At 39.1% G+C, this 14,371-nt stretch overlaps 2 protein-coding genes across 3 annotated transcripts in view; both read left to right on the top strand.

The window, feature by feature from the left end:
- Positions 1-2,557, top strand: part of vldlr (very low density lipoprotein receptor) — a 73,072-nt gene extending 70,515 nt beyond the window's left edge. For both annotated transcript variants that reach the window (XM_067574765.1, XM_067574766.1), the window contains 2 exons: positions 495-664; positions 1,486-2,557. In XM_067574765.1, the coding sequence (XP_067430866.1) occupies positions 495-664; positions 1,486-1,521 (206 nt within the window). In that variant the 3' untranslated portion in view covers positions 1,522-2,557. The remainder of the gene's footprint in view (positions 1-494; positions 665-1,485) is intronic.
- A 2,291-nt stretch (positions 2,558-4,848) lies between these two features.
- Positions 4,849-13,859, top strand: kcnv2a (potassium channel, subfamily V, member 2a). The gene is given in 9 exon segments (XM_067574768.1): positions 4,849-5,549; positions 6,855-6,992; positions 7,267-7,445; positions 7,611-7,803; positions 9,776-9,952; positions 10,315-10,569; positions 11,325-11,441; positions 12,680-12,805; positions 12,972-13,859. Coding segments are annotated over 9 exon segments (1,602 nt in total). The 5' UTR covers positions 4,849-5,411; the 3' UTR covers positions 13,251-13,859.
- The last annotated feature ends 512 nt before the right edge of the window (positions 13,860-14,371 follow it).

Here is a 14,371-nt window from a genome sequence, read left to right on the forward strand (position 1 = left end):
GCATCCTCACACACTTGACGTGATGACTGAACACTTCAGACGCGTTGTAGTACTTACAAGCCCTCAAGGGCTCAAACTGCAACTCGAGAAGATATTCATCCATTGATGATGAAAATCAAACTGTATTAGGTCCATAGGGAGAGAGTTTTTAGGAGAAAAGGATTCTATAAATGGTGAGAAATTGATGCAGTTAATGGAACGAATCAAGGACTGTTGGGCATGATTTAATAAAAGTGCACAAATTTTTTTTTCACAAATCACCAGATTGAGGGAACAACTTAAGTATGTCTGAGGTAATGATTTGTAATTTGAAGTCTCAAATTATTAATATTTAGGGATTGATTTATCAAAGATCTCCCCTTAATATTTATTGGGTTACACACAAACTCAAACAAATACAGCTGTCTGAACAGACTAGAAAAGACTCTCTGACCCTTCAGCCTCTGATACTGAAGACTGTCTGATTGTTTGTGTCTATCCGTCTCTCTGCTCAGTGCTGCTGGCGATGGCGGCGGCAGGCGGTTACTTGATGTGGAGAAACTGGCAGCTGAAGAACCAGAAGAGCATGAACTTTGACAACCCCGTCTACCTGAAGACCACAGAAGAAGACCTAAACATCGACATCACACGACACGGCGCCAACGTAGGACACACCTACCCCGCGGTGAGTAAACAACTTCAGAGGATGTACGATCCCAGAACACACACACACTCATCTCCCAATCAGCAATTCAGCATCAATAGTTTATGTGCACACAGCAGCTTTGGAGCTCTTTGCCTTAAAGTCACGAGGAGCTCTCTTAAATAATAAAAGTTTATTCTGTTAATAAAATAATAATGTGCTGCTGTAGAGTTTCTGAGCAGCTTAAATAATTTCAAGCCAACAGAGGATGAGACTGCATGTTAATGACCTCGACTCTCACCCTGACCTTGTGGCCTGTAGTAATCCTTAGTGCATTGTTGGCCGTCCACAGAGCACATCTCCCTGTACACAGATTACACAGATTAAACAGATTAACCTAAGCCCGGCCAAAGCCTCAAGATGGGCTCAAACTTCGTCATCCTCACAGCTGCAGCAGACATCTCACCGTACGTTCAGATGGTGAGAAGGCAAAAAGAGCAAAAATAATCACAGAACAAAATTCCCCCTAAAATAACATGACGAGCAGCGTGGGGTAAACAAACGAGATGCAACGCGTCGTTAGTGAGCTTTAGAGGTGTTTGTAGGTGTATTTTCACTTTTGTCTGACAGACTAGCTGTTTCCCCTCCTTCCAGCCTTTATGCTAAGCTAGGCTAATTATATCCTGACTCCAGGCCAGAGCATAGAGCTCTGTGGAGCATAATTCACTTTTGTCATAATTCACTGAAAATTCAGAAATTACACATACACACACACACACACACACACACACACACACAAAAACCTATTTCATTAAGTTAATTTTCTCTCTCTCTCCTCCCCCTTCCCCTCTCTCTCTCTTCAGATTTCGATAGTGAGCACAGATGACGATTTGTCGTGATCGTCTCAGTTTTTCTTTACGGCAGCCGTAGTGTTGCATGGCGCCTCTTTGTTCCCATGCCCGCGGTTGTCCGTAGCAGCAGCAGCCCTTACAGTACGACCACATGCCTTCTGAAGTGCATTATGTCATTATCTGTGGTGAGGATGGCTGGAGGATTATTTATTATGTGAATATCACTATGAATTATGTGTCATAACTGTTTTCAAACAGTACGTCCAAAGTGTTAAGGGTTTTGTTTTTTTCTTTCTTTTTTCTTTCATTTTTGAGCCTCAGACAGCCTTCCATATTGTTTTTGTCCCGTCCTCTTAAAGGAGTCTGACACCATCTTTTCACAACAGATGAGAGAAACTCAGTGAATTTCCACAGTTTGATCGCCTCTTTCAGGGTTTTCTGTGTTCAAATTGAACTGGAAAACTGACAAGACGGCGCAGTATTTATCTGACCAAACAGCTTGACTCTGCTGGACAGGATTCAAAACTGGGTATGAGCAGTCAGTATCCGAGCGGAGAGAGGTCAAGGGTCATTTAGAAGTGAGATGTTCACAGGGAAAACTTGGCCTGAACTTCAACTCTTGCCTCCTCTGATCCAACAGGCTCAGTTGTGTGAATATGTATGTATGACCATATTTTGGGCAGTTATATCTAAAAGATGTAAGTTTTCTTTTAATTTTTTTTTTTTTTTTTTTTAATTCTTACGGTACCTCCTGGAGTGCATTCTGACAAACTGTTTTCTCAGTCTGTGTTTATTATTATTATTGTTGTTATTATTATTATCATTATTATTAATATAGAAGCTGTGTAAGGATCACCATGGTTTCAGCATTTGTAAACATTGTACATATTTATCATCCCTCAGAGACATGACCGTCAATCAGGACTCTCTTCAATGCACTTTGATCAAATGTTCCTTGTGTAAATAAGATTGTATACATTTGACTTGATATCAATTTTTTGCTATGGTTGGGCATCGTACCAGGGTTAGAGTTCAGATGTATTTAACAAGAAAGAAAAAGATTAAAAACGATTACAAAAAAAAACTCAACTGAATTTGTTAAAACTATTTTGTATGTTTGTGTGCTGTTGCTGTGAACTTTTTCTAGCCTTGTACAGTGAGGGGGAACATTATTAAAACTTAAAAGCTCTGTATCTGTGAAGAAACTGATTTGCAAATCACTTAAGAATTAAAACCTAATCCACAACATTGTTCAAATCATGGCGTCCTGTCTTTTCTATCACATGAGTGTGTCTGGAGATACAATATATATATAGTCGTGTCCACATACTTTTGTACTTTTTCATAGTTCCAGTGAAGTGTGGTTTTGCTGTTTTAGATCCTAAGAAATTTTAATTAGTACTGCTTCTTCAAGGAAATCTGAATGTAATATAACAAAGACGCGGACAAGTCACATGAGTCGAGTCAAACTCTTACGAATCTGGTGACTTTAGATGTGACTTTACAAAAGTCAGTTAAATTAATTAAAATTAATTTTAATTTCCCTTTGGAATTAATAAAGTATCTATCCACCTGAGTATCTAAAAGACTTGTAACTTGACTTCAACACCAGTGACGTCACTTGGACTTGAACTTTTCAACATGGAATTACTTTTTTTTTCTTCCTAAACCCAAAGATTAAAACTTGTCCTGAAGAACTCTGCTTGATTTAGGGATGTTTTGTCAAGCATCTGATCTCAGGATCAAGAATCAATTGATTTAAATTTTTGAAGTGAGGATCAGGAAATGACAAGTATGAGCCAAAGAGGAAGAACTCAAACTGCAAACAAGATGCAGCCCGATCCTTAGGGATCTGTTCCAAGAGGCAGGTAGAGGCAGAAAGGTCTTAAACACAGGCCACTGACAGGTATGAAACCCACTTAGCTAATACAACTTTAACAGCCTCTTCCCTTGTGGCTTCAGCACTCAGTTTAATCTGTGCAGAAAATCACTGTGTCTTGGTCGGATCACAGCGGCTGAGGGACGAACAGGAGGGAGGAGTGTATGTGAAATTAAAGAAATGGGTCGTCACAGTGGAAGAGCTGCTAAGTCGTTTTATTTGGAACAAGTCTGGCTCCATCCGTTCATTATCCCTGTTTAACTGCAGCGAGGATTAATCTCCACCTATCTGACTGCTTGGGTCATCAGTGGGACAAAATACGTCAAACAAACTTGGATTAAGGCAGAGATGTCAGATGTGAAGGTCTAAGTTACACATGGAGGAAAGGCTTTAGGCTGCTGCCTGCATATATATGTATATATAGGTTGGAAAATTAAGTTGATATTTTTGTTTTTGGGTTGTTTTTTTGTTTGCATCTTTTAACAGCAAAACAGAAAATGCAAACAACCCAACTTTCAGTCTTCACAAACCCCAACACAGTCTCTATATGATAATTATGTTGTTATATACATAGGTGCATATCTCACAGCAGGTACCCTGCTGGCCTTCCAGTATTGTTTTTTTCCATATACAATATCAGAAGATCCATTATATGAAAAAATAATCCGTGTATTCAATAAAGTCTTTTGGAAATTAGTCATTTACAGATTCACACAAATGTCATTTGATTTCATGTGTCTCATATATATGAAAAGTTAGAAACCTGTTGACTGAAAAAGGACGATTTTACATCAGTGTCAATGAAACAAACTGGCCAATGCCTTACTGTAAGTTCTTCCTAATAGTTTACCTCATAACCTGAAAATCTACTAAATATTGTCAGTACTTCAAAATGAGAATATGTACAAACTGGATCAACTGGTTATGGGAATACTTTATCAATAAAGAACCAAGTAAGCAAGAAGTAAGCATGTACATTTTCTCCTTTGATTGATGCTCTGAGCAATCTTCACAGCCACGCTAGCAAACTTTTGGTCTGGACTGAAAAATCTGGACAAACATCGGATGGATTGCCAAGAAATTTTATACAGAATTCAAGTCCCCATATGCAGTACTGTACCTTTAATGGCTTTGGTGATTTCTCAACTTTTCATTTAGCACCATAAAATTTTATCCAATACTTTATTTATAACCACATGCCTCCAAAACTAATGACATTCCCATCAACCTCAACTCTGGTTTGTTAGCAAATGTTAGCTGCTAGACATCCGCATGTTAGCATAGCCCTTTTTCACACTAGTTCAACTAATGTCATAGCAGGAAAAGCACAGGTGTTCCTAATAACATTAACGATGGCTCTGCTCTATTCAAGTGTCCCAGTAAGACATGACAGTGTGACAGTGATCCAACATGAACAACACCAGGATCAGCTAAATTGAATTCAGCCATTGTTCATTTTATTATTTACATCTTTGCTTTTCTACTGTGACATATCAAAATGTCTGTTGTAAAAAGGCTTATTGTGATTAGTCTTGTTCCTTTATTTTATCATCTGAAAAAATATTATTATAATATTAATATTGATTTCAACTGTATCATCCAGCACTAGTTTATCAGATTTGTAAAGTTATGAGATGTTGGAGTAAGTGGGAGGAGAGAGAGAGAGAGAGAGATAGAGAGAGATCAAGAGATAGATGGAAGAGGATAATAGTATTTAAAACTTTAAGCACCCAGATCATCTCAGCCAGGCAGCATTAGATGATGAGAGTCACTTCCTACACCATCACTGTGTGTGTGTGTATGTGTATTTGTGGAACGCCTCTCACAGCTGTGTGTCTGATCGGTATGCATGCTGACATGATTTCTCTCTGAATTTGTGTGAAAGCATTTCCTATTCTTGCCTTCTTAGTTTTGTATGTGTGTGAGATCACACATGCAAGATGCCAGCTGTGTGTGTTTGTGTGTGTGTATTTGTAAGAGTTAGATGGTGTTAGAGATGCCAGGCTATCACTCTATGCAGGTTAATTGATTTTAGGTTCACACACACCCAGTGGAGACCATGTTGACCCACCTCAGAGCCCGTAGCAGGAGTTTGTTCCCCAGCTACAAGCACAGCAGCTGGACCCAAGCTGTCAAAGAACCGTCCGAATGTTTGGACTTCAGCAACACCTCCATAAAGCCCTGGAACTCCATGCAGGTCAGACGTTTTAATTCTTCTTGTATTGTGTTTAAATTTTGTTCTAGTCTTCTCTTTACTATTTATGATTTTATATTCAAATTTAGAGAGTAATTATCACATGTCCCGGTTCAATGTAATCTACGTGAATAAATATTAGAAGCATAAGACAATGTTTGGATTCAAAAGGGCTTTTTCACAAAACTCTGTATCAAAGTCAACACATATTTACTGTTCATTGTTCAGATATTATTTGGGCTGCAACTTATGATTATTTTCATTTTTGATAAATTTCCTAGAGCCCAAGTTGACATCCTCATCAAATAGTTTTATATCACCGTAAATGATATTTTCTCTTTGGGTTTTAGAATGTTGGTCGGACAAAACAAGCTGAGAATATCAAATTCACAAATTTCAGGAGCTAGAACCAGAGATTGTTTAGCATTTTTGCCTAACAATAATAAAAATTGTAGATCATTTCCTGTCAATCAACTATTTTGTTGACTAATTGATTTTAGCACAAAATGTAACAAAGAAAAAAGCAGCTCGGAAAGAAAAAAAAACTGCCGTAACAATAATTGCTTGCAGGTGGCACAAGAGTTAAATTTACAACAGCTATATGCATTTATTTCTTACAAAGTGTCTGCTGTTACTTTTCTGTACTACAGGTGGTGCAGGCTGGCAGGTGTAGAACCATGGACTGTATAAAGATATTAATAATTATTAATAATAATTCTGTAGGACATACTGATAATACCTGAGTAGCTCCCTCCGGTGGAGAATCCCAAATTGTTTTGTCAAAAATCTCAATATTTTCAGTTTACAATGAGAAAAGTAGCATTAGACTAGTTGGAACCAGAGAGCGCTTTGTATTTTGTCTCTGTTATCAAATATTTTGGTGATTAATTTCCTGCCAATCAAGTAATTGATTCAGTACTTTATGGTTTCAACATCTTTAACTGTTAACCAATGGATGCCAAATGGTGCGAGTCTCCAAATGTTAACAGAAACCAATCTGGACCAGGTAGTTGTGCATTTGCTAGATTCAGAATTTTAAAATGAAATATTTAAATAAAAATTGTTTTTCCACAATCACAGATGCATCTATGATACAGGATTTATATTTCTTTAACTATCTCCTTGTTTGTTGTAGTTTTTTTCTTTTTGTCTGGTTTTCTCATATTTTGTAACTTATCAGTATTTGCAATTATTTTCAAATCTATTCCCTAGTTTGATCATTTCTTTACTTTATTTCTTTTGTTCATGTTAGATAAAAGCTTAAAATGCTGAATTCATCAACATGAGCTTTTTGTTTTATTTGAGAAGGACCTCAGCAAAGACATCTATGATCTTTATGCTGAGGATGAAGATGAGGAGGAGGATGATCGATTCGCAGTGTCTCCCTCCCGTCTGGCGCTTTCTCCAACCAAACACTTCACCCTCAACATCAATGTTGGAGGAACGGTAACTTTACTCAACTTCTACCACAAACATACTGCTTGAATAGATTGATATACTGAAAACCTTATTATTTGATGTGAAGCATATAAACACACTCATTCACAAAAATACTAAACATCATCTGGTACCAGCTTCCAAAATATGAAGTTTTGCTGTTTTTCTTAGTTTTATATCACTGTAAATTGGACTAAACAACTATTCTTTTGGTTCTACTATTCTATTCTTTTTAATGAATATTATATTTCACTTGATTCTCTTGTGTCGTCCTCTTCTTCAGGTGTACCTCCTGCCCTACAGGTTAGCTGCCAGGTATCCGAAAACACGGATTGGCCGATTGGCCACATACACAGACCACAGCAGGAAGTTGGACCTGTGTGATGACTACATTGTCCAGAGCAACGAGTTCTTCTTTGACCGGGACCCTAAAATCTTCCACAATATCTTCAACTTTTACAGGTGAAATAAACTACATAATAAACTATAATATTATAAAATGGGATTAGACTTTTACACTTAAAATGAATTCAAATGCATGCCACACACACACACACACAGTTTCCCTCCTCTTTCTATGAACACTTCAGATTGTTCTGGATCTCCTGTCTCTGTCCTCTCCACCAGGACTGGAGTGTTGTGGATTAAAGATGAATTGTGTCCCCGCAACTTCCTGGAGGAGATAAACTACTGGGGCGTCAGAATCAAAAACAGCCAACGCTGCTGCCGCATCTCCTTCGAAGAGAGGCAGGACGAGCTGAACGAGCAGCTGAAGATACAGAGACAGCTGATGGCAGAGGTGGGTTGACTCATGATTTTTGTAAGGGACTTGCGTATGATAGCCTGGTTCCAGATCTCTGAATCACTGTCCACATGTCCAGATTTGTCAGCCAACTGTCTAGTGGTGTTCTGGTGAATGTCTGTTTTCTCTAGTTGGAGAAACAACCAATCAGAGCCTTTGTGTGAGGGACTAAAAGTGAACTGTGTGAGAGACTGACAGATGGTGTAAATCACAAATCACTTTGCTGATTCGAATCACTGCGGATTTTGGCCTCCATCACTTACATTGAAAGCACATTTGAAAGAATGATTACAGTGAGGACAACTTCTCTCACTGTCCATACAGGGACCTGACTGTTGTTTTAAGACAAAATTGAAAACCTAAAAATTATGAACCTGTCCTTTAACAAGTAACGTGCTATGTATCACACCTGAGCTGTAAATGGTGCTCTCAGTCACCAGAGAGGAGCTCCGCTGCTAAAAGCTACTGATTAAGACAGTAACAATTCAGTATAGTCAGTTCACTCTGAAGATTCGTTGATAAAGATTTGTTCATACTTATAGTCAACAGTTTAATCTGTGTTTGAAATCACTTGTCATGATGCATTAGCTAAACTACATGTAACCATAGAGCAGAGGTTGGCCAACCCTGCAATAGAATAAATGCTGGTACAGAAATACACATACAATGCTGCTCCTTTCCCAATTTATCTATTCTGTCTTCACATTATGAATGAATTTTAGTTCAATATTCCCCTCAAAAACATGATAAAACTGATGACTGTGGGTGGGGGCAGGGCTAATAGTAGCTACTGCAAGTTAGCAAACTGATGTAGCTTACAAATATCATCCAGGCAGATGGGTACTACAGGCTAGGAAGGAACTGGCAACAGTCACAGTTCAATAACTCTTCTTGATTGGCTCAGTCTTTGGCTGACTGTCTGTTGTCATGACACCTGACAATGATAATTGAACAGGTCTAGTGCTTTCAGGTGTCCTGAAATACAAAAAAACAAAGGTCTAGGTGAAGTTAAGTTTTATTTTGTGTTGTGTGTTGCGACTATTTCTCGACTATCAGGCATCCTGCATTACTGCTTATTTCAGGAGTAAAAACAATGGTAACTATCCCTGCAGACAGTTTTGGTTTTATTCATCTCTGCAATTCCTGCTGCCACCCCAATAAAATATGAGGTTAATAGATTTTTATTTGTGGTGCTTATAATGAAATTCAACTACAACATCTCTTTCCAGAGACAGTGTGTCTGTCACAGTTTTCAGTGACACTAAATAGTCCCCATAAACTCTTAATGAATTAGTAATTCATGCACAATGATAATAATTTTTTCTCATCTGCCAGGCCCCATAATTATTAAAGCGCTGCAAAATAAAAATGTCAAGTCATCAGCTCCTACTGCTTCATTGGTAAAGCAGTTATTCAGTGATGTGCTGGCTGACTCTGAGTCTGTCTGACCTACATTATAAAGCAGCGCTCCACTCTGCTCCGCCGCCTTGACAGATGGAGAGAGAATAAGCTTTTTCTTGGCACTGATTTAGACAGATGTTTCCATCACAGAGGTCCCACTCTGATGCAGTTTGCTGTACCAGTTTTATCCCTGTTGTGTTTTCTTGACATTTAGTTTTATTTAGTTATTTAGTTCGGTTATGTTTTATCTTGTGATCTTGACATTTTGTTCAGCTTTGTTTTATTTTGAAATGTTTTTTATAAACCTTTAATTCTCATTTATTACTCTTTCACTTCATTTTTGACCAACATACATACTAAGTTCTTACTTACTGTATACTTCTACAACTTTAATGAATGTTCTGTTCTGTTTTTGTGTGTTTTGTTTTTTTAATTCTTGATAACTGAACAGTTGTAGTAAGTTACATATTCTCATCAACTGGCCACATATGGCCTTCTTTTTTCCCCCATGAAAAATACAATCTCTCCCATTTGTCTTCTGTGACTCTGAACTGTTCCTGTTCGTGTCCTCCAGATGGAGATGGAGGAGAACGAGGCGTTATATCACGGCATGGCCTTCGGGCCGACCCGCAGGAAAATCTGGAACCTGATGGAAAAGCCGTTCTCCTCTGTCACTGCCAAGCTGATGGCGCTCGCCTCCTCCGTCTTCGTGCTGGTCTCGCTGGTCGCCATGACGCTGAACACAGTGGAGGAGATGCAGTACAAGGTGAGTGTTTCAGTTTGTGTGTGCGTGTGTGGGAGGCAAAAGAAGGCAAATATGTACTAAGAAGATTATTTCAATTCTGTCTCAGAATGAATGCTGTTCTGTTGTAGTGATTTCACAACTTGTTATTAATAGGTGGAAATATGCAAAACCACTGAATGGTCCTTTAATGTTACATTCAGTGAGACAAGAAACAAGTGAATGTGTCATTTATATTGTTAAGAAGCAGAGCTGAGCCAGAGCCACCATTTTCAATAAAACCTGATTTTACCTGACACTCTGTCTCATCATGGCAGCCGACATGAAGCAACAGTCTATCAAGCAAACAGGCAAAAGCAGATAATAAGTATTATTTTCTGTTCCAGACGGCGTCGGGTCAGCCGAGCGGCAGGTTTTACGGCGAGTATGTCGAAACGTTCTGCATCGCTTTCTTCACCCTGGAGTACCTGCTCCGCCTGGTGTCCACCCCTGACCTGAAGCGTTTCGGAAGCAGCGTGCTGAACACGGTTGACCTGATCGCCATCCTGCCGCACTACCTGCAGATGGGACTGGAGTGTTTTGAGGACAAGGACATGCACCTGCATTCAGGGGACATCGAGACCGTGGGGCGTGTTGGAAAGGTAAGAACAGGACGCAAAGGGGGCTGATGGGAGTTTATATGATTAGAGACAGAAACACTGCATGAGGGCGAGACCAATAAAGGGGTGATTTTATCCTTTTTATTAGAAATCAAATATCTCTTTTTTTATTTTACATACACTAATTCTTCATTGGATGTATCCTTCACTGACTTTCAGTGAAGAGTTTTCAATGTTGGTCTAAACTCAAGAGGAGAACACAATAAATCATAGAATAAATGTTTTGTAATACATTAATTTATATTCAGTACCCAATCACACTGTTGCCATGGTTACACTAATCATTTGTTCATCTTGTCATTTGGCTGACATAAGCCAATTTCATCCTCAAGTTTAAGTTAAGTTGGAATTTTTTTGCCAAAAGTCTGCAAAAAATAATGTATTAGCATTATTAGCCCTCATAAATTTGCATCAGTTGACCTGCTCCTGAAATATTATATTTATGGCAAGTCTTCTTTTAAATAGAGTATGGTTTAAGCTGCATTTAAAAGACTGGTTCCTTTTTTTTTTCTTTTTTTTTCCAAAAGCACTGATGTGACAGGAAAGTCGGGGGAACATCAGCAGTCAGTCATGTGCAAATTCTCTCATCCTGTTCAATCATGAGTCTGATATGTTCATTCAGACGGAAAAAAACATCAGTCCAGAAGACAGAAACTGGTGAGGAGGACCCTCGATGCAGCAGTCCATGACCAGGAGCTGACAGCCTTCTTCTTCTTCTGTGTATTTTCTCTCTGTAGGTGGGTCAGGTTCTGAGGATCATGCGTCTGATGCGTATCTTCAGGATTTTGAAGCTGGCTCGTCACTCGACAGGCCTCAGAGCCTTCGGCTTCACGCTGAGACAGTGCTACCAGCAGGTCAGACTCTCAACCAGAGCTCCCGCTGATACTCAGAAAGTCTAAAATAAGATTCTCAGAATTTAAGGTCATACATGTCTTAAAAAGTCTTATTTTTAATTATGGTAGGTCTTACATTTTGAGGTGAGGCTTAGTTGTGTGAGTAATATCTCCCCGCAGGATTCACTCTTTTAAATATGTTTTAGTTTCGGTCGTGTCTCGGTCCAGCTCTTTTTCTTTTTTTCAATTGGTTCTCCTCAAACCACCTTCTCTCATAAAGGTAACAGGATTAAAGAAGTACACAAACAGCACAGATGATGCTCAGTAAAGCCAGGGGTGTTCAGATGAGACGCAAAGTCCTCTGTTATTTCTGATAGTTGCTAGAATCTGGATAATAATGTTTTTAGTTTGGAACCGTGACGGCCAACATGTGACATGAAGGAGAGGAGCAGACTTTTCATTTAGTGACTGCTCAGCTGGAGTTCACAGGTTTAATGGACTGTTAGTGGATGAAAGGTAGATAAACTGTAACATGAATGTGTCTTAATGTGGAGAATGAACTACAGCTGACTGTGAGTGTGACAACGACCAGAACAGCCTGATTGACAACACAATGTGGTCAAAATTAACAATTCCAAGCAAATTGTAATTACATTTAAATTTTAAATTAAAAGGTTTTTTTAATAGAGTTTTATCTGATGTAAAGTGTAACAGTGGGACACAGTTCATTGTGTTTGTCATTAATTTGATTACTTTATATGATTTTACATATGATTGTTATATGGAGATACAAAATTATCCAGAAAAATATCCCTCCTAATATTATCAAGTTGATTTCAAACATGAAGTTCAGCCATAATGTACATTTGTTTTGCTGTGGAAAGGTTATTAAATGTTTTTCTCTGTCAAGGTCTTATAAAATATTAAATTTGATTTCAAAAAGTGCAGCAACCCTGTTCTGAACCGAGAGTTTATATCAAAGAAGACAATTACAACAATCCAAAAACTTTGACTTGTATTTTCATACAAGGTTCATCCAGGTCTGAACCAAATCTAGTGTGAATTGATTAAATTTGTAGGATGAGTGGGAAAAGAAAATCAAAGGATTAAAAAATACCAGAAAAATCTGAGTGGAAATGCAAATGAATCCAACCAATGAATCTATGAATCTAAAAATCAACTTTGCTCTGTGCTTCTCAGTTATGAGCATTAACATGAATGAACATCATGCAGAAACAGAGAATGTTTTTTGTGTTCAGGTGGGCTGTTTGCTGCTTTTCATCGCCATGGGGATCTTCATGTTTTCAGCCATGGTGTACACTGTGGAGCACGACGTTTACAACACCAACTTCACCTCCATGCCGCACGCATGGTGGTGGGCCGCTGTGAGTCAACAACCTGCCTGCTTTCTGTCTCTTCTCTACCTGAACATATAAAATCTCTCTAATGGTTCTGCAGTTGTCACTTTAAGAGACAGTTTGTTAGATGTTTGAGTGATGCTAACATCAAGAGTTTATATTTATCTTGTATTTCATCTCTTTCATCCTTCAGGTGAGTATTTCCACGGTGGGCTACGGCGACATGTTCCCAGAGACCAACCTGGGCCGCATCTTCGCCTTCGCCTGCATCTCCTTCGGCATCATCCTCAACGGCATGCCCATCTCCGTCCTCTACAACAAGTTCTCCGACTACTACGCCAAGCTCAAGTCCCACGAGTACACCACCGTCACCAAGGCCCGCGGGAAGGTGCACTTCACCAGGAGGGCGGCCAAGAGGTTCGCCGAGTGTTGCGAGGACGTCGTTCCGCCAAGGACATCCCGCTTTCAGTAACCGGCGGCTTTTGAGTCTACAGTAAGAGAGAGACAGTCCAGGATGTGATCGGGACAGCAGAGAAGAACATCAGGAAAAGATGGAGGGAAAGCCAAAATCTGGAAAGAAAATTCAAATCTTGAGAGAAATGTTGGAAGTGAAGCTGTGGCATTCTATACAAACTCTATGGCAGAAATAGACTGCAGGATGAAAACACTTTATGGATTCAAAACTTCACTCCCAAGTTCAAGATCAGGATTTGACCTGAAGGAATGTTTCATTTTGTGTCCTTTGATCCATCCTCCCATTCATCCCCTCCTCCTGTTTATTCCTGTTAAGCCTATCCAAGCATGCACTGAGAGAAAGGTAAGGAAATGCCCTTCATTTTTTTCTTCTCCTTTATTTTATTTATTTGCCAAAGTGTTATATATATTCATCCTTTTTAATCTACATCTACACCAAAACTGTCAACAGCATCATCGTCCTCTTCTCTTTCTCCATCAACACTCTATCCATTAGTCTCTAAAGCTGACATGTAATCCAGGATTCAGTAGCGCAGGACGACAGGACTGAAATAAATCATAAGTCTCATATCCATGGTCCAGATGGATATGAGACCTGTTTATCTGCCCCGTGTGTCTCTCTCTAATAATAAACCTATGTCTTTCTATCTGCTCGTCACAAAGCTGTGCAGCTCTGTCTTTGTGTGTGTGTGTGTGTGTGCACGCCATAGAAACAATCATGATGTAATACTATGCAGATAGGTAGCTGCTGAGCTATTAACCTTATCAACAGTGTTCATACATAGTTTTGTACTGAGGTGAACACTTTGTCAGTGACTGTGAATTTTTAAACAGATGAAATAATACAGTTAATGCCTGCTGCTTCAGTTTCAGGTTGATGCTGGCTCACTGTCACACGGTCATGTCTTACAGGGACACTTGAATAGAACAGAGCTGTCGTTAATGTCATTAGTAACACCTGTGCTTTTCATACTGTGACAGGTCAAAATGTCTGCTGAAGGTTAGTGAGTGAGCGAGAAGAGTGTGTGAAGGATATTGTGAGTGAGGCGTGTACAGTATGTGTGTGTGATTATATAAGTGAGTGAGTGATGTAGTGAAGTGGTTTGTGTACAGATTCAG

This window comes from Thunnus thynnus, chromosome 19 (assembly GCF_963924715.1).
Source record: "Thunnus thynnus chromosome 19, fThuThy2.1, whole genome shotgun sequence".
Taxonomy (NCBI): Eukaryota; Metazoa; Chordata; class Actinopteri; order Scombriformes; family Scombridae; genus Thunnus; species Thunnus thynnus.